General features: G+C 33.6%; 1 protein-coding gene across 2 annotated transcripts in view; it reads right to left on the reverse strand.

Moving 5' to 3' along the window:
- Positions 1 to 1,678: 1,678 nt before the first annotated feature.
- Positions 1,679 to 21,741, reverse strand: part of LOC107457459 (uncharacterized) — a 216,734-nt gene continuing 196,671 nt past the window's right edge. The window contains exons 4-8 of one of the 2 annotated variants that reach the window (XM_043042732.3): positions 10,966 to 11,099; positions 10,047 to 10,263; positions 6,138 to 6,274; positions 3,888 to 4,098; positions 1,679 to 2,831 (exon numbers count right to left, since the gene is read on the reverse strand). In XM_043042732.3, coding sequence (XP_042898666.1) covers positions 2,743 to 2,831; positions 3,888 to 4,098; positions 6,138 to 6,274; positions 10,047 to 10,263; positions 10,966 to 11,099 — 788 coding nt within the window. In that variant the 3' untranslated portion in view covers positions 1,679 to 2,742. The remainder of the gene's footprint in view (positions 2,832 to 3,887; positions 4,099 to 6,137; positions 6,275 to 10,046; positions 10,264 to 10,965; positions 11,100 to 21,741) is intronic. The other variant, XM_043042733.3, reaches the window with a different exon arrangement.

A 21,741-nucleotide genomic window follows, 5' to 3' on the forward strand; every position in this document is an offset into this window, starting at 1 on the left:
AATGTTGCGTCTTAGCTCAAGATCAGATATAAAAAAATGATTCGGCATTGTTTCTTAATAAGATTTTTGATTTCGAGGGAGAATTTTGGATAGTTAAAATAATTTAGTTAATCACAAACAGCTGTTGTGATATGCTAGGCTAGTTGGCAAAGTTTAAGTATTTTCTTATTAGCCAGACTTTTCAAGATTTTTGCAGTGAACTTACGTTAAGATTAGTTGATCATAAGCCAAGGTAAGTATAAACTTAATCATGATTTATATCAATTGACTTTTTAAAAAAATATTTAAATCAAATGCATGCCCTCCAACTACACAGGTGTAAGAAATTAAGGAAATTTGCTGACTTGGTTGATTATCTCTAGAACTACTGGACCAATTTTAATGAAATATGATATGTTGCATGGAAATTCTGCTTACATTGAGCTGGATTCTGTAGGAAGGATTCTTGCAATCTCATGTGTAAGTCTGTTGCATTTTGCAAGAACTTCTCAATTACCCTTTTTAGGCTTCATTTTAAAGCCCATAAAGGCCCTTTGAAATTGAACCTAAAAATCTCCTGAATTTTTGCTGATCATAGGACCAACTTAACATTGCCAAATCCCCCACCCTGATAGCTAAAGAAAGTCTTATATTTCTTGATAATTTCACTGGCAAACCAATGGCCTTAGTTCTTGCGCTATTCTATTTATAGATTAGTACCATAATCCTTGAACTTGACTTGAGGATTATTCACTAATTGTATATTTTCATGGGGGTGCAGATCAGTCAACTATAACAAAGCTTCATCACCTCAAAATTTCAGTCTTTCTTTTGTTCATTAAATTAAATAATTATAAGAATTAATTGAGATTTTTAATCATAGAATTGTTACATGTGGGACCGTCCACTAATTGCATAATTTTTTAAAAACTTTTTATTGAACTTTACTACTTCTAATATTTTTAGTGCTCCTAAGTTATTTATAAAAAAACTCAATAATATTTAGAGACTAGTTTTTTTTTTTTTTTAAAAAAGTGTGAAGTCGGGAGCTTTTTTCTATTTTAACATTTAGCAAATGCATTAAAGAATAACTTGATTCAGATTTATCATTCCAAAAAACTTTAATTCATCTCTTAATGATATGATTTAAAAACAAAGTAAAAAAATTCTATGCACTCAGATTTATTAAATATTATGACCATATAATAATTTACTTTCGACAAAAATGTTTTGCTTCAATACTTATTGTATTTATATTTCAAAATTATTGACCAAGTTTTTAATCGTTTCATTAAAGGAATACTGAACCAAGTTACAAGTTTTATAATATTAATTTGTTAGGTTTTCTTAGTCTGCTTAATTTTTTAAGTATCTTTATAAATTCAGTATGATCAGTAATATTAATCTTGTTGATGTGACCCTGTCAATTAAATGACTCTATTTATTAAATAGCCTGCAGATATTTTGTACATATTTATGAGCCCCGAAATTTTTTTTATTGCTTTGCTTACAGGACATCCTTGTGTTATGCTAATGAAATAAATATGAAAACATTATTTGCTTATTTACTAAGCTAAATTTACTTATTAACTTAAAGTTATATTGTAATATTAATTAGAAAACAGTATTTGAATGGAGTCCAAGGGCAGCTTTTAACCTAACAATGGGTACTAAGATTTGGTATAGGAAAGTACAAAACGACACATAATTTAATTTATTACATCAATAACTACACATAATATCATGTACAAATGATACAAAGTCTTTTTTTTTTTTTTCCTGCCCAAAACATGCTTGTCGGTGCATTTTACCTGCACGAGTAAATTTAAAATTCCATTTTAAATAAGGTTGAGAGTTTTGATTCTTCCTCCCCCAAAAAAGATCTGCTTAGCTCTCCTATTTTTAAAGTACGTATTGTCGTTCCATTTGATCTAGCTATTCAAATGTCTAACATGTAATTGTATCTATTTCCTCTCCGTATCAATCAAAAATTATATACACCATCATCCAAATATACTTTATTTCACTTTGATATGAAAAAGATAGCCTCTCCAGAATATAATTTCTCAGATAGCAGCTGGAATTGGATATGAAAAAGATAGCCCCCTCCAGAATATAATTCCTCAGCATCTGGATTTGGATATATGAAAAAGACAGCCTCTCCAGAATATAATTTCTCAGATAGCAGCTGGAATCAAATGGGAAAAAGGTAGCCTCTCCAGAATATAACTCCTCAGATAGTTGATGGAATCGAAGCTAAACAAATTTTTTTGTTCCACAGCAACGTGATTCTTTTTGACTCGAGTCAGAAAAATAAAAATTTCTTGATGGAGATATATATATATATTTATTATCTTGTTTATCTTCTGATCTTTGTCAACATCTGACTAGCATTCATTACGATGTTTACTGAATCATTAAGATAATCTAAGACATTTGCTGCAACATTGCTTCCTTTTTTTAAAAAAAAATTCTCTATGGTAGTCTCTGCCTTAGCTGAAGCCAATATTCTTAATATGTAACGGGTGTTCTTTGAGAATAGTTATATTACAGATAGAGTACACTTGACGCCCGGCACGTTTCTCTTGTGCTTAATCCAGCACACCACATGGTCCTCGTGATTTCCATAAAGAATTTTTGTTACATTTGCATAAAAATCTATATTCACGAAGAAGACATTTGGCCCATGCATAACGCACTGTCTAGCTGACGACTAGAGTCCGAGTGCAAATTGTTCTCAACGGTTTTTCGATCGTCCGTCCGTCAGAGGAGCAATAGCAAAATAAGTCCTAGACAAGTCACCATGTTTGAAGCGTGCAGCGTTTTTGCAATACTGATGTTTCTCTCAGACACTAAAAAAGAAAGGAAAAAAAAACATTTAGGAATTACAATAGAAACTTATGAAAGTTCAAGAATTGTATGCATTAGGTAAAAATGAGTTAACACGCCGTCACGTTTTTTAAATGTAATAAGAAACGTTCTCGAGTAGCAGAATAAAGAGTTGACAGTTATGAAAGATGCAACATTAAAACAATCTGTAGGACATGTGCCGTCATACATGTTTTTAAAAGTATATTCATTGTTTTGTTTCTTCAAGTTTTTCTATTGCATTGCATGTCATTTATTTCAACTTAAATAACTTATTATGAACTAAAAATGTAAAATTTTTAAAGAGTAATTCGTTTTAATCATTGATTTAGATTCTTAAGATTTTACGCTAGAACACATTTCAAATGGGTTTATCTTAGCAGCGAGTGAAACGAGCATGGTTTGCCAAGGAAATCACATAAGATTTCATAGCATTTTTAGGAAGTTGATGGGCGTTAGCGAACGGGGGACCAACTAATTAAAATTATTTGTCTTAAATAAAATTGAAATTTCATTAAACTCGTTTAAACAAATTGAAATGTTTCATAAAATAGACTGAACTACATGCCAAAGAATAATCTGAAGTGGGTTTTAAAAAATTTTGTGCAATAGATTTTGTACAAATATATCATTTATACCGTACTTAACAGCAAACTCCTGATACTTCCATTCTATTGTCTTAGTCTATTGTCTTAAATAGAATTAAAATTTCATTAAACTTGTCGAAACAAATTCGTGTGCTGAAATTGAAATGTCTCATAAAATAGACCGAGCTACATGCCAAAGAATAATCTGAAGTAGTATTAAAAGATTCTGTTCAATTGATTTTGTACAAATATATCATTTATACCGTACTTAACAGCAAACTCCTGATACTTCCGTATATGAGGAAACATATCTTTCAGACATTTACTGTCTTAATCCTGATTGAGAAGAGCAGTAGGTTCAACACCAAGGACATCTGCTATGCGCTCAACATTATCTATAGAGATATTTCTACTGCAACGAATGATAATTCGTTTAAAAAGTGAGTAGTTTACCTTTTCCAAAATTCTCTGCCACCGTAAGTCCAGATGTCCTGTGGTTACCACCCAGTGTGGTTTCTTCACTTCTTGTCTGTATCACCTTAGAGAGGGTGGCTGTGCATTTTAACCTCATCTCTTCATTCTCGTCGAGATGTTTGGTCTGCACCCTCAGCCGCAGACCAAGCACTTCCTTATTTTTGTAACGAATCAGGTGATGCTTTTCTACCTGCAAAATAGATGCAGAGAAATTAGATTGTTAAAAACCGCAGATGTACTGTGATATTATTGAAACACCAGAATTGGAAGGAATCCAAACCACAATTTTAACTTGGCCCAGGTGGGCTCAGTATGGGTCCTATATGAACATGCACCAAGGGGCCCATATTGGGATGTCTAGATTTTTTAATATTGGTCCTATATAGGGCCAATATCGACCTTTACATGGCCATTACGAGGACTAAATTGGCTGAATAACGAATATAAAATATCGGGTGAATCGGACAATTCTATATAGAGCTGATATTGGTTGTAAAGTGGGTGAAAAATATCGGGTGAATCGGGCAATTCTATATAGAGCTGATATTGGTTGCAAAGTGGGTGAAAAATATCGGGTGAATCGGACAATTCTATATAGAGCTGATATTGGTTGCAAAGTGGGTGAAAAATATCGGGTGAATCGGGCAATTCTATATAGAGCTGATATTGGTTGTAAAGTGGGTGAAAAATATCGGGTGAATCGGACAATTCTATATAGAGCTGATATTGGTTGCAAAGCGGGTGAAAAATATCGGGTGAATCGGACAATTCTATATAGAGCTGATATTGGTTGCAAAGTGGGTGAAAAATATCGGGTGAATCGGGCAATTCCATATAGAGCTGATATTGGTTGCAAAGTGGGTGAAAAATATCGGGTGAATCGGACAATTCTATATAGAGCTGATATTGGTTGCAAAGTGGGTGAAAAATATCGGGTGAATCGGACAATTCTATATAGGGCTGATATTGGAAAATAACGGCCCTTTGATTCCTAATTGAGCCAAGATTCATGAATATTGGTCCAATGAGGGCCTAAGTTATTTTGTTGTTAGGGGGTAATTGGGAGAACATGGTGAGTAATATTTTAATAATCCGTCGTTGAACAGCCGACCCAAATTCTGAACTTACGACTACGAATGTTCAACTCCGTAGCCTTGCAATTTTGAACCGATCCAGAAGATAAGGAAACTTCTGGATCAGTATCCCCAGAAGTATTGATTTGTTATGGGAACATGGAGGACTTTGTGATTTGACAGATTTAACGTACATCAGTCACCATTTACTGCACGGAGAGTCTTCGGCTGGTGCGGATCGAGCTCGCGAATTCTTGGACATGGGCCCAGCGCCCTACCGATCAGGCTATCCGGCCTGCAAGTTCAATAATTACATGAATGACGTCACTCATGTTATCAGCAAAAGAAAATATACCTGTCGTCATCACACTCCAACAGGTCCCGCAGTGGACTGATCGTTAAGACACGGTTCCCAGCAGATCACCGAAGTCAAGCATCACTGTATGCGGTCAATGAGCGGGTGGGTGACCACTAGGATCAGCCTTCGTAGGGACCGAGGGTGTGTAGTATTGATCCTCGTTAAAGAGTTCTACCTTAAAGTGCTTGGCTTCGCGTACAGGTCGCCCCTTCTGTAGAGGATCGAAATTGTGATGGTATGTCTTCGGATGTTCGTCGCCAAATGCCCCTTGTGCAGCTCTAGTGCGACGTTAATGAACTGCATAAACAGCAACCACAAACCGTTTCTGACTTTTCACTGCAACTTTCTGCTATCCATTTAGCCTCAACCATAAGATTCATAATTGGAAATACAGATCTATAAGCTACCCAAAGAAAGCGTTGCACTACACTCTAAATAAATAAAAAAAACATTGGGGCCTCCCGGACCGGGTAGTACCGCCCGCCAAACGCAGTGTGAAGCGTGGAGGTGGCGGGTTCGTATCCCGTCGTAACCCTGGATGTATTCTTCGTGATGTCCTTCTCTAAATTGTCCTAACTGTTCTTCTACTTGACAAAGGTTTATAAGCCTAAATTGAATAAACAAGTCTGCAATTGCATATAATTTCAATAAAGCAACAAAATAAACATTTTGGTCCGTCACTCATGAAAAATCAGATTTTTTTCCTTTTGAAAATCGAATTTTGATGGTGTAAATTGCATACTAAGTTGAGTTTAATTCACTCTGTGACCATCCTGTAAATGAAATAAACGGACTCACTTCTTTATCGTTGAGAAACCACTGTAGTTCTGGAAGCGGGTGGGTTACGTCGGAAGAACAATTGACATCTAGTAAATCTCCAACTTTGTAGTGTGCCTGACCTCCTGTGATCACCGGACCATCTCTGGATATAACTGCTATGAAAGACAAAAACATGACATTTTATTTCTTCCTCATTGTATGTAAAATTAACGCAAGTTAACCATGCCTGATTTAGAAGAAAGAGGTTGTTTGGCAAAGTAAGATTTTTTATCTCTTAATTATCTGTTTTTTTCGATTCCCACTATTAGTTCACATTCTACCTATAACTAGTTCAAATTTTCAATCGGTAATGAAATAGTTTTTATTTATCCACTTAAATTCAAATACATTATTTTTAAACTTATAGTGCATGACACTTGATGTTAATACAGGTTTTTCAAATACTAATTCATTAATTAATTTTAATTAGTTTTAGTTTTATATGGGAGAAAATTTTTTAATTATTTAATAAAAAGTGACTAAAATAAAAATTTTCCTTGTTGACTTTAGTAGGAATTGACTTTAATTTTTTTATGTTGCTTGTTTTCTTATTAAAATTATAACCCAATTCCACCTAATTCGTGTATTAATTAATGTGGATTTTTTAAACAAATAAAAACTCATGCAGAGCTAAATTAAGAATTGATTTCGGAGAGTGTTTAAAATAATATCCTGCATGCAATTACATAATTTATATGTAACATAAGTAATAATTAAGATTGAAATAATAAGAATTAAAATAATAATTAAGATTGATTATCGTTACCTAAAAATTTCTCATTGGTAATGTTTACTTGTTTACTGCCGTCGTCTTTTTAAAAAAAATTTCTAAATTTAACTAAAATAAATAAATAAACACGAGTGAAAGTATTCCTTTTTCACTAAAAAAAAGTTTGTTAGGGATTAGCTTCGATGAATTGCATTTTTGCTAAGCCTAATTTCTCAAATTTTAACAAATTTACCATACGCAACTTTTTAGACAAACTTTAACACTTCGAAATAAAATTTTTTTTATTTTATGATGATCGTTATTCCTATAAAATAATTGTAAAATCAAGAGTTTGTGAGAAGAGTAGATAACGATCATGTCAACCTTCATCTATGAAAAGGTACCCCATCATAAAATTGAGTTAACATGTCTTATATACTAGTGAATTGTAATTGTATTTTTGTAGTGGTAGACGCACTACAGTGACCCAGCAGAATTATGGCTGTGATAGAATTCGATGAACGGATACCACTAGTTGTATCATTGCTGTTTTGTGAGAAACTGGGAGAGCTGTATTAAGATCACCGTGCTTTTGGTGATCGTGAGAGCTGTATTAAGTTCACGGTCGTGGTTGCTCCTGTGTTGCCATTAGCAGTCGAGTGTATGCAGGCCGACGTTCTGCGCGATCGAGACTGAGTAGCAACAGTGCGAGGAGGTGGATAATGTCGCAGTCACAAGTAGCAAGTCAACTGTTCAATGCGAACAATCCATCGAGGTAGGCGCTTTCAAATCGAAGTGTGCGTTACTGTCAAGGTAGGCGTGTTCACATCTTGTCCGTCACATCATGTCTTATATACTAGAGAATTGGAATTTTTTTTTGTAGTGTTAGACACACTACAAGTTTATCTGCTGTTGAGACTGGTGGCACCAGGAACAGCACTCTGTTATGGATGACCCAAGTTTTGAATGAAGTTCACTTTAACTTTAAAATTTTGTTTCTTGAAATATTTTTGTTTTCAAAAGAATACAAATATGTTTTATTAAAAATTTTTATTCGAAGAAGTTTGAGCAATTAATATCCAGAAGAATATACCGAGTAGAATTAACCGAAATATTTGCGAGGAGAGCTTATTTCTTCGCAAATATTTCGGTTTTGCGCAGGAGAGAGAGGAGTTAGAACTCTCATATAACAGCTCTTAGTTATTGCTCTGAATACATGTTTGAAGTATCTTTATGAAAACGAAGTTAATTTTTGTATAAAACTAACCAAAGTTGTTTCAATTTTTTGTTGAGAGAATTCGAAAAACTTTAAGAGATTTGAATCGAAATTTTCATAATATTGGTTTTAAGAATATGTGAGTCATTGGTACAGACTAGTGATTCTCAAAGGGGTCTATATAGACCCCAGGGGTCGACGACAACCTGTAAGGGATCCATGTAAAGAGAAAAAAAAATTGGGGGTCCATGAAATGAAAATAGGGGTCAACGATAGTGGATCTCATAAAAGCAGGTCGTGACTTTTAATTTTGGTATTTCATGAATGGAATAATCAACATACACAGATAGTATCTATTTACTTACATTATACTACCTTATAATATAATGACATATATCTATCTACATTCTACATAATTTATAAAAGGAGCTAAAAAGTAAAAATTTTATTAAAATGTAAGTTATTAGGATTATTTTTTGATATATGAAACTGAATTATTATAAATTATCAGTTGTCTGCAGCTCCGCCCGCGTACATTTTTATTTTCTCTGCGTGTAAGGTTTTATTTTGTAACAAAAAAGTATTTTTCCGCTGTAAATTGTAGTCTAGCCTGTGTCAACTCTTTAGCTAGCTAAACCTTCAATTTTATCTGCGCACAAGATTTGTTGCTTAGTTTTTACTTGAAAACGTAATAAATAGATCGACAATACGCCACTACGGTTTTGTATACAAACTTATTTTCCGCAATTATAATATTAGTAGCGGAGTACGGGTTTTATAGTGGAATTATTTTATTCCATTTACATATTAATTAAATTAAATTGGTAATTAAATTAGTTTGAATTTAATTAATAAATGCATAAAAATAACTTGTTATTTTTTCTTGCATTTTTCACACTACACTTCACTGCAGTTAGAAATTTAAATCTTTCATAGTGAGTAGCACTATACCAGCTGTCAAAAATACATTTGAAGTTGATGAATTTGCAAAAAGTCAATGTCAGGTCAGCAGGGGATCTACCCAAAACCGAAAAACATGGCAAGGGGCCTGCTACAAGACAAAAAAAGTTCAGGAACCACTGGTATAGACATAATTGCTATAAATAGCCATACTTTATTGGTCAATGCTTATTAACCCTTTCAAGGCCAGTTTTTTTTTCAATAAGACAAATTACGACTTTAATAGATTAAATAAGCTAAAAATAACAATACTCTGGCAAAAGGCAAAATAAAATAACTATTTGAGCAATTTGAGGGGTTAGGACACCCATCGGGACTTTTTTAGATGGGACACATATAGTTTGTTTATAGAAAGAACTCCCCTTGCCACAAAGTCTAAAGCCGTCTGCTGCTATGGAAACAAGAAATAGCGCATTTCATAGAGGGGAGCTTCTCTCTATCATGATTCCCGTTCTCTCGCCGACCCGAGGCCGAGCCTGTCTTAAACAATGGCCCAATAACCCTACTTGAAATAGTTAAACCTCGTAACGATATGTCTCGTCACAAATGGCTAGGGGAGTTCTTTACGTGGACAAACTATATGTCTCAGTGGTGTTTTCGACTGTGGGGCCGAAAGTGTTAAACAATAGGGCCTCTTTTTTCGAGAAATGTAAGTTTTTGTCTGAAAAACTGGTTTTCTTATGACTTTAAAAATTTAATATCACTACAGTGACGAAAGGCTTACAACTTTTAAAAATCAAAATTGACGTAAGGGTTTTGGAAAGCAAACTTTGCTCTTTAAGTAAAAACTGCAACAAAATTTTTAATCAAATTTGTGAGGGATGTTTCGAAATGAACAATATCATCGAGCAGTCAAGCCCAGGAATGTTTTATTGACACTATAATATGGTTCAAATATAAACGGCGTGCTAATGATTCCGCAGTTTATTCCCACATTGCTCGCTCTAAACGTTCCAAAAGTGTAATTTTTTTTAAAGAATATGTTTCATTGAAGTCTACTCACTGAATGGATTAGAGGGAGATGCTGAATATCTGTCTCCAACCACCAATTCTTCGCTGGCTGTTGAGTATGTCTGAGAGACGGTTGCTGTACACCGCAGCGTGATGGCACCTTGTGATAAGTCAGTTGGTTTCACGGCGAACACGAGGCCCAGAGACGAGGTCATCAATCCATTCTGGTGGTCTTCAGCGATATACGTTCTTTCCAGTCTGGGATCCGCCTGCGAGTTATAATGTAACAGATTAGGTCCATTCTCTCATGCATTGTAAATGATTTACGACAAAGTTCATTGAGTAATGAAATAAACCCTGTTTCCACTTGGCACGAAACGTTTGCTTACATTAATGAGTGATTATACCGTAGACATTTGGCTTTTATAAATTACTTACTACAAAGCTTATTACGAGATAAAACAAACCTGGTAATTACTTTGTAAAAGGCGTTTGTTTGCATCCTAGTTGTTAGTAGTGAAAAAATACAGTTATAAGTGTATTGCAAACAAGAGCAATGATATCAGGGTGGCGAAAATGAAAAGTGGACAACGTGCGGTAGCATCAGCATTACAATAACTATATAACCGATAATATACTTCAAGGCTCCAAAAGAAGGTAAGAGAAGTACACCGAAGATTCCCCATAAGATTTACCAGTTCACCAGAAAGCATTTAGAGTGAATGTAAAATCGAAATAAGGTAGATGTGCCCTGATTGAATGTATGGAAGACGAACAATTTCTAATTTCCTATTTTGATTTCAAATTTTCTCATAAGAAGGAGCTATTTATACGCCATTTGCAGTGCACTAATCTTAAATATAAAACTATTAAAGATGGCGTGGCTATCACTACTGTATTTCTTACGCTATCACGAAAGTTCACTTCTCATTTGGGCTACCTTATGTTTCTGAATAAGGAACTATCCTCACCTCTTTCCCATTGATGTACCATTTGAGTGAAGCAGCTGGTCGTGAAGGTCCGGCTCTGCAAGTCACATTCACGATATCTCCAACTTCGTATCGTGATTTGCTCCCTAAGATTGTGGGATCCTCCTGAGGCAAGACTGGCAACGATAAATAAATATACATCGCATAATACAACAGAAGAAGAAAGGTGAGCATGTAAGGTCTAAGAAATATACATTTGGACCTACCATATACATTTATGAAACCATATTTGCACTTACCATTTGAGCATCTGGACCGGTTTGTTTTGTTTGTAATTGTATTTCATCATATAAATTAATTGGTGTTTTTAATGAAGTCTAAAATGTTCATCAAAGATATTAAGTTAACTTAATCTATAGTATCAATTTTCCCAATTTTTGAAACAAAAATTGATTAGTTTGTAGCAAATTTAGTGTAAGTTCATAAAATATTTGTTTAGAACAACAGATTAAAGAAGCCGAACTGAATAGGAGCAAGAGTTCCACCATTACAAGTTAAAATCAATAGTGTGAAAATGTTTAGGTTTTAAGCAATTGAGACGCTCAGGTAAGGAGCATCAGACCTCAAGTGTGTTAGAAAATAAGAAAAATCTAAGAAAAACTTTTTTTTTTTTTGTGAAGTTGGTCATTGCTGTTATCACTAATTGAGAAATTTAGTTTCAAAACCAGCTTATATACATATTTTTTGAAATGCATTTGCCTAAGTTTTATTATATCCAAATCTTATGCATCTTATTCCTCAGTTTCTTTCCTCTTCAAGGGAATTTACTTTCTCCTTAATGTAAATACGTGTTAAAAGATGCTGGCGAGAGATTTATTCTGTTTCCGTTTTCTTATCTCCGCTTGTTGACTTAGTTTACAACACCATTTGATTTGATTACGTTGAGTACATAAGGTCATTTATGTTGGGAGCAGTATTACCTACTTCTCTTCTGCTAGACTCTACATTTAACTCACGACTCTTTAGTTTCGTAGAGTGACCCTGGTCAAAAACGTCTTCTTTCAGGTTGATTGAAGAATATTTACTATAGCTGGAATATTTTTCGTTTTTCGAACAAAGAAAAATAATTTTAAGCAAACTCGATGCCCCCAATGACTAATGACAATATGAAAAATCAGTTAAAGAGAAATGGAAAACGATAGAAATGTATGGTTAGTTTAGTTCTGTTTAGTTAACTAGAAAATTTGCCCTTAATTTTTGAAATCAGTTTCAAAATTCGTTAGTATATAACGCTGTTAGCTAGAAAAGTTTAAAACAATGTTACAGCTGCATGTCAGAGCGTTCTACATGAAATATTTCCATGGGTGTTTTAATTTTTTCCCAAGGCTTCACCGCTGTTACTACAAAAGGTGGTTACCTCGAAAATATTTGTATAGTTTTTGACAGTTATCTACGCCACCTGCTGCCAAACTTTTCAACTAATTTTAAAACATGGCAAGAAAAAAAATGGTTACTTAAGAGATACACTACAAACAATATATATATTTTTTCCGATTTTCTCTTGATTGATTTTATAAACAGTTGATTATTTGGTAAACCCAGCAGATCTTCAATGGAAGTTATGTTTTAGAGTACTTTTTTTTCCTTTTGGAAATTATAAATTCAAAATAATGCTTAATCCGGACGAGTTTTGATTGCAGATTTATAAAATAAGATTAGGATTTCTAATATACTATGAAAAAAGAATTCCCAAAGTATCTAAATCACATCTTTTAATCTGCAGATTGAGGGAAAAAATTCTCTCAGGAATAACTTAATATGCCCGCAGACGATTTCTGTCTTTTATTTAATTTTAGAACGGGTATAAACTTCCGTGAAAGCAAGACCGCCTACTGGAATAACAAGTATGAATAATAATAGTGAAACAAAAAAAATATATGGAAAAGAAGTAGATGTCAATAACGAAAGATGAAAAAACACATGTTAAATTACAATCATAAAAACCTCTGGTATTCGAATATAATATATTGGTAGTAATTTTGTTTCCAACCTAGGACGAAGTATCGTCTGCATATTTATGTTTGACTTCGGGAACACAACTTCGACTTGCAAGAGGAGAGAGACATGGGAGAGGGGAGGATAAATTTTGATATTTTGTTTTCATCTTGTTTCGGGCGAAGCTTATCGTAAAATTTTATTGCGAACGAACTGATTTGTTCTGGATTTAAATCCTGGATGCTTCAGGTAGATAGTTGTAGTTTTTTTTTTTTTACTTTTATATTTTTACTGCGTACCCACTTTTTATTTCGTTTGAACAAGGTTATCGTCTACTTTTTTTTTATTTAAAATATAAAGGAAAGAAAATTTCATATCAAATCGAACAATTTATTTGCGTCTCTAAGTTGTTAAATTAATAAAATTCTATTTAAGTAGCTCAAAAGGTCAACATGTTAAATATTTTTTTTTCTGCATAGCAGGTTTATCGCATAATAGTTTAGCGTATAATAGCTATGAGTTAACCTATCACAAAAAAAAAAATATTTTTCTTATACAGTGTGTCTTAAAATTTACACAAGAAAAAAATTTGATAAGAAGCGCATGTTAGCAATTAAAAATTCTGAGTTTTTCTTGGATTATTTTACTCAACTTTACGACTACTTTACTCAAATTGACGGGGCTTAGCTTTGCTCTTCAAAGTTTCCCGGAAATAAACTTTAAACTTCAAAAGATTAAAAAATTCTAGCATTGTTAATTTTGGTGACCTGAGCGTCGAAATTCGTTCATTAAAACATAAATTTACACAACCGGAAAGTGACACAATGTTCAAAATAGTGCTCAAAAATTAAAATTTGTCGTGGTGTTGTTCGTTTGTGTTTTCAATAGCCCTGAACTGTCAGCTGTCTTTGTTTTCTCGTTGATTTGGTCCCGCAAACAGTAAAAAATTCAAATCTTGCGTGAATCACACTTTAAATAATTCAACGTGCTTTAATTTTTTACTTATTTTATTTTTTTAAAAAAAATTATATCAAGAGAAAAAAAAGTTTGGATCTCTTTGGTTATTAGATTGATTGCTCAAATAAATAGTTTTAATTTCCTTCTCTCTATCTTCCTTATATTTCCTCCTCTATCCTTCTCTTAAAAATAACTGAAAAAGTTAATTACGTTTAATTTGTTGAATTTGTTTTTAAAAAAATTGCGAGTTTTTCTTCTAAGCTATGTTTTTCAGTGTAAAAATCCTATTTTCCACTATTTAAAATTCGGAAATTAAACATGGAGATTTAGTGTTAGTAGATTAAAATCGGTTTGACAGCTATTTCACGGTGTTATAACTTTTTTTTCCTTCTTAACTGCACTTTCCCTATAGTGGTTTTAATGTAAACAGTATTATTTTTATGAATCTGATATAAAATCGTTGACCCGATATAAAATGTCGAAACAAAGAGAAAAATATTGAATTCAATCTATAAAAGGCGATTCGAATGGATGAGGGCTTTCGAATAAAAGGACTCTAGGAAACCGTTAAGGTTGCAGTTTCACTAATCAGGCAGCTGTTGCGCCAGAATCGATAGTCGATATTGTTTAAAATAGAGATATTTCACAGAGACTGATTCATTGGCTGCTCTAATGAAACAATCTGGGGATGTTTGGAGGTAAACAATCAAAGGGATTTGTTTGTGCGACCATAAAACAAATCAATCGCTCTCGCGGCATACCTCTGTGGCAGATTCTGCGGTTTCGATAATGAAGAAGTCTATCAAGATATTGCGTTATTCCAGGGGTTTTTGCCCTGCACGTGGACGCTTGAAATTAAATGATATAATTCTCTGAAAATATGTATTTATGTCTGAATTATCTTAGTAATAATACATGAAAATAATTTTTATGCGCGCGCGTATAAAATTATAGTTTTTCATTGTTCCACTGTCCCGCAGTGGACTGATCGTTAAGACACGGTTCCCAGCAGATCACCGAAGTCAAGCATCACTGGCTGCTGTCAGTGTGCGGGTGGGTGACCACTTGGATCAGTCTGCGTAGGGACTGATGGTGTGCTGTATTGGATCTCGTTAAACTGTTCTACCGTAAAGGGCTCGACTTTGCGTGCTGGTCGTCGGACTACCGAAGCGGGGGTGCCATCCCCTCTGCAGAGGATCAAAATTGAGATGGCATGTCTTCGGATCATCCTCAGGGATGTTTCCCCGACCGTCGCCAATAGCCCATTGCGCAACTCTAGTGCGACGTAAATTAACAACAAGAACAAATAGAATGGTGATGAAATCTAAATAGAATTTTAATTGTGGTCTGTGAAGCTTTATACGTAGACTTTATTTTTGACTGTGTAATCTTTCGATAAATCGTCAACCATGGATCCCTTCTCATGCTCCTAACTGTCCGTTGGGAGCAATTCATTTACTTTTAATTTCGAATTATTGGCGTGGAGACTTCGGTCTTTCAGTCCCAGCTATTGAATGATATCTTAACAGAAATTCTTAATGTTAAGAGAACGATTCTCTGATCCCTTTTCATTATTTTATAATTTTGGAATCTGGCCATGTTCATTATAATATTTACATAATATATCAATTTCTCCTAAAGGATTTGATTTATTTTTCTGGGATAAATATTCCTACATCATATCCAAATTAAAATGTATCTGAAAAGGCCATAATAATTAAATTCTACAAAGAAACTACCACTATTGAAAAGAATTTGGACTAAAATTACCACGAAAGGTTCCCTGTCAGACAGAAAGAGGATTAGTCAGTGGTCTAAAAAACTACATTTTTGTTGTTAACTACAACAATGAAGTTTTTTAGACCACTGACTAATCCTCTTCCTGTCTGACAGGGACTCTTTCGCGGCAATTTTAATTCAAATTATTTTAAATAGTGTTAGTTTCTTACTAGTGGCAGCTACAACTACGTTTTTTTTTTAAATATAGTTTACGTTTTTATAAACTACAAGCCAATAGGTAACAACAAGCCAATTGTAAGCCAATAAGTTCAAATGGTCACAAAGTGTGAGGTTTAAACAAATTGGATAAATTGGTATCATCAAATTTGGAATAAGGGTGAAAACTAAAATTAATCAAGATCACAGATAAAAGATAAATAAGACAATAACATGCTATATCCAAATATAAATTGTTATCCCGCGATAGCATTGTACTACAACTTTTCCTTAATGTTCAGCTTTCCCTTAATTTAAATACTCATGATCCTATTTCCGACCTTAATTTGCTTACTTTGAAATCCGTAATTGCTTGTATTTTCACTCAATTACTATATCCAAATGTAAGTACAAATGCATATTTCAACCCAGTGTTTTAATATGTATATAAGTTTAATTTATTCGTATCATTGTTACATATATATTTCTTAAAACTTCACATAATTGGGTATACTATAGCCTACGTCACAGGTTGTGTTATTCCTACTAAATTTAACCCATGAACGGCATTTTCTGCGAGCCTAACTTCAAGCCACAAATAAACAAACGAAGTGTTTCATCGTTTAAATAGCTGCTCGCCAGATTTTATTGCATTATAAAGAAAAGTAATTGATATTCGATTTTTGATTAATAATTGATTTATGTGGATAGTGGCATTTATGTGGATAGTGGCATAGAATTTAGCATTACGTTATGGTAAATGTTATTCCTACTAAGTGGAAGTAGTTGTTTTTTTATATTATACCCAATTAAATATTTTTTAAATGTCACACAGCGTAAGAATGATTTAAGTTATTTAAGTAAATCGTGATTTTTAACAAATCGTTTGATTCAGATTCCTGTCAATAATTTATTTACTCATAAAATCACAAAAATTTGCTTCTACTTTAGGAGATAGCCAAAATATATATTCTCTCTATTTTTTTTTATCCACTGCTAAATTTGTTGCAATTTATTTATAACATTTTCCGATCTGGTGTTCCACACCAGATCGGAAAAAAATTGGCATTCTAGATTATTCTTCCGGAATCTACTTTTAGAAAAGTGAATAAAACAATAGAGAGGTAGAAGAACTATTCTTCTTTTTTCAACGATCTGAGAAGACAGCTGAAAGTAGATTCTCTCAAATAAGTGACCGTAGCGCAGTTGTAGTCGGCCTGGTCAGAAGGACGATTACCCTCTTTTCTTGCTGCTCAAACCCTTCAATTTTTGTAAAAATTCTCTCCGAAGCATTCGATGTTCCTTTTCCAGAAAGTCAAGAGAAGGTTATCCCAGACCACTATCATCAACTGTCAGAATACAGTGTCATTTTCTTTCGGTGATGGATTCAGTTCTCTAACTTGGCATGCATCTTTCTTCATAGGGGATGAGCCCTTACCAGGCCACTAGATGTACGAGGATAGGATCGTTCGATTTTTGTTTTTCGGTTTGATTTTCTTCTTTCGAGGGGGTGTATTTTGAAAAGTCAGAAAGGTGAAAAAGTTGATGGGTCAACGAAGATGCCCTTAATTACACGATAAAAAAAAAGCTTCTTAAAACATATATTTAAAAAAAAATTCTGCAAATTTGAAGCATTATTTAAAGTTTTAAAATTTGATAGTTTGATAGTTTGTGAAATTTGATAGTTTGATTTTTTTTTCACGAAGGGGGCATATTTTTAAAGTTTGGAAGGGTGGAAATGGTGATGGGTCAACAAAAATGTCCATCATATTTCTCTTTAACATATTTCTTCTTTCGAATTAGGAAATTTAGATTTTTTTTTAAATTTGACTTTTAAAATTTCTTTTAAAAAAATCGATTGAAAGATTCTCGTAAAATTTGATATTTTTTTCCGTCTGTATTTTGAAAAGTTAGAAAGGTGAAAAAGTTGATGGGTAAAGGAAGATGTGCATGCTGTGAAAGAAATCTCAGTTTACACATTTCCCTATTCAAGTTAAGAAAACGCACGAATTTTAAGTCTTTTTAATTTATTTTTTGAAAACGTTTTCAAAATGAAATAACGTGAGAAAGCGATTGTATGATTCTGGAAAAATTTAATTTAATTATTAGCTTGGTGTTAGATATATACTAATGTAGTGGCTGTTTGGAATTCTTCAGTGATAATCCAAAGACAATACTGGCGCAACACTTGTAAAACACAAACATAATTTGGATAGGAGAGCAGATAATGGTGGTAATTATCCGGTATCCGTACTGATAAAACACGAACAAGAACTGGTTAAAACAGAACTCTATTTTTAAAAAAAACTACCAATACCAACGTTAAAAAACTTAACAACTTTTAATTATTTTAAACATAACAGTGCTAACAAAAAAGAACATCATACCAAAGAACAAAAGAGAAAAAACATCAGTGGCGTAACTAGATCACCCATCGCTTTTTAATTTATTGTCGTTTTCAAATAAATGATCTAGTTCATCGCTTTTAACTTATTATCATTTTCAAATAAATGATCTAGTTCATCGCTTTTAACACGTACCACGCTTCACAGCCATCCAATCGTATGTAGACTTTTTCACCTCTGAAACTATGGGGGACGTTTCGTTAGACCGAACTATTAACTTACAGTTAGCAACGGGAATGGACTTTGATATTTATCCGAAATCATTGATTAGAAACAATCAGAAGAAAAAAATATCTATTATTGACAGAGAAAATCGGTAATTTAAATAATTTTATTACAGTGGCCCAGAAACGGTGAAAACTAAGCAAATTTCCCTAAAAAGAGAGTTATTTAAAAAAAAAAAATTCCCCTAACATTGCAGTTTTTATTTCTTTTCTTTTCTTTTTGTTTCTTGTAAAGCACGATCGATGAAAGTACGATTTGTTTGCACAATAAACTCTACGTTTAACAAGGAAATTCGAATCCCGACTCAAGCCGTATGGATGATGAATCAGCCGATCAAATCGATTCGAGCTGCTTTATACACTCAATACAAGAAACGGATTATAAGACTACATCCAAAACTAAGTATGAATTACAGATGGTCTACACAAATACAAAAAAAGTTAATTTGCGGTTTTTTGGCTATTAGGGAAATGGAACTCTCTAATTTCTGACTTTGGCGTGTTTGGTGGAAGTTTGGACCCACAAGATAGACGCTTATTCTTTGCAATGAATACAGGTTAAAAGTAAATCTTGTAGCTCTCTGGATGATTGTATGAGCTTCTCTGATAATAATCAAGAAACTTATGACCCATTGCGCACTGAGGTTTATTTATTCATTCAAATATGCATATGGAAGTTTGTGTACTCAATATAAAGAACAGCTTATGAGCCTAAGTCAAATTAAAGAACTTATAGCCAGAGCCTGACTAAGGCAGGGTCATACGGGGCAGTTGCCCCCGGGCCCCCTAATCAGCGGGGGTCCCCAAATCGAATAACACAATTATAATATGGAGAATTAGTACTTTATTTACGTCACACTAGAGCTGGACAATGTGCTATTGGCGACTGTCTGGGAAACATCCTAGAGGATGATTCAAAGACATGCCATCATTTGCGAAAGGAGTGGCTCTCCTTAAAGACTTACAGTCCCTGTCAAAATTGTTAGACGCACTATAAGATTCTGTGTAAAATCTTAATTATCAGGGGATACTATACAGTTTTATTGTTTTACCCGAGTGGAACGGGTTTGCACTTTTGAACGTTCGGGTACTAATTGGTTAAATTAGGCGATATATAATATAAATTCGACTATTGGATAAATTAGACGATATATTATATAAATATAGAATATTATATAAGGTATTATATTGTTACAAGTGCAAACCAATTTCAGCTATGTAAAAACAATAAAGCTGAATAGTATCAGCTGATAATTAAGAATTTGCATAGAATCTTATTGTGCGTCTAATAATTTGGACAGGAACTGTACGCGAGAAGAGTACTTCATAGTAGAACAGTTTAATGAAGACCGATACAGCACACCTTTGGTGCTTTCACAGGCTGATCAAAGTGGTCACCCACTCGCACACTGACCACTGCCATGACTTTTCGGGTCACAGTGGGAACAGAAAATAAAGAAAAGAAATCGCAGAGATACATAGTGAGCTATAGCGGGATTTGAGCCAGCTACCTCCACGTTAAGGGCGTTAGGTGAAAGGTCATAAGTAAGGCCCGGAATTTGATGACATTTGCATTTTTTTGCATTTTCGGACATTTTTTGTCTTTTAGAGCATTTTTTTAGATTTATAAGGCATTTTTCTTTATATTTTGGGGCATATTTAGCGTTTTAATGCATTTTTTAAAGTTTTTTGTTAGTTTTTTCCAATTTTTATTATTTTTTATCAATTTTCATTATTACACTGGCTTCCAAACAATGAAGAAAATCTATAGGATGTTTACAGGTGAAGCAAAATCTTTTCAAATTGAAGAAGAATTGTCAGTTAGTGAGACCGTCTTTTTCAAGTACGCACCTATAACATCAGGAGACGTTGAAAGAAGCTTCTGCAGGTATGAAAATTTACTTTCAGACAAGAGACGCTCGTTTACATTTCAAATTATCAAAAAACATTTAATAATCCAAAGTAATTCTGATATTTAGTAATATTATGAGATGGAAGTTGTTATATCCATTAAAGTTTCTATACAAAATAAAAATATTTTGGTGTCAATATATTTTCCTTTTTTTGTTATTTTGGAATATAAAACATATTTTTCAAACTTTAATGAACGTAGAAAAAGTATTGCATTGCTTTATATCTTTTAAATAACTCATAATAATTTTAAAGAGCAAAAAAAATTTTAATTCAATATTTTTACCTTATTTAAGGCATTTTTTGCATTTTTAAGGGCATTTTTTGCCCTTTTTCAGGGCATTTTTTGCACTTTTTAAGGGCATTAGTTGAGTTTTTTAGGTCATCAAAATCCGGGCTCTAGTCATAAGCCTTTGTCCTGTATCTCATTTTGTGGTTTTTTTACTTTTAATTAATTTAACAAGATAGATTTAGATTATCTATTTTCTCAATTAGGTTTCGAATCTCAATCTTACAAATTGAATTCTTGTTCTCTTGACTATCATTGATAGTCTGAATTTAACTCGTTGAGTTTAGGTTTTAAAAGATAGAATTTTTGATTTAAATTTTTCTGTTCATAGTCGAGTCAACATGGCCAAGAGGCATTGTCTTTCGCTAAATGCTTTGAAGAGCAGGATCTAATGGGTTCGAATATCACCAAGATATTGGTTGTATCTTTGTGCTGTTTCTTCTCTCTGCGTCAGATGTTCGTCCTGCAGTGCACTGATTGTTAAAACACGGTTCCCAGCAGATCACCAAAGTCAAGCATCACTAACTGCAGTCAGTGTGCGGGTGGGTGACGGCTTGAACTAGTCTGCTTAGGGTCCGAGGGTGTGCGGTATTGGTCGTCGTTAAGCTGTTCTATCGTAAAGTGCTCGACTTCGCGTTCAGGTCGTCGGGCTACCGAAGCGGGAGTGGCATCCCCTCTGCAGAGGATCAAAACTGTGATGGCATGTCATCGGAACATCCTGAAGGACGTTTCCCAGATCGTCGTCAATAGTCCATTGCGCAGCTCTAGTGCAAAGTAAATGAACAACAACACGTGTCAGATGTTCTTCAATTTTACAAAAGCTTGTTAGCCGTTATTCATATTGGACACACATACCTAGATGCCATGTAAATAAATAAATAATAATTCGTGGTATTTAGCTGTTTATGAGTTCGATGCAAACAGCAAATGATTTAAAAGGTTGCGATTTCGTCATTTCTCAAAACCTTTTGAACGTTTGCGTTCTTGAACAGCTCCTATATTCTGTTTTAAAGTTATATTTTCGATTTGCCATCAAGTCTTTTCCGTTTAGATTTGTTCCAATTGTTTTGTTCTTTTGTTTCTTATGACAAAAGAATAATTG

The sequence above is a fragment of the Parasteatoda tepidariorum genome, chromosome 1, assembly GCF_982258835.1.
Source record: "Parasteatoda tepidariorum strain Cologne lab strain chromosome 1, Ptep-v5.0, whole genome shotgun sequence".
NCBI lineage: Eukaryota > Metazoa > Arthropoda > Arachnida > Araneae > Theridiidae > Parasteatoda > Parasteatoda tepidariorum.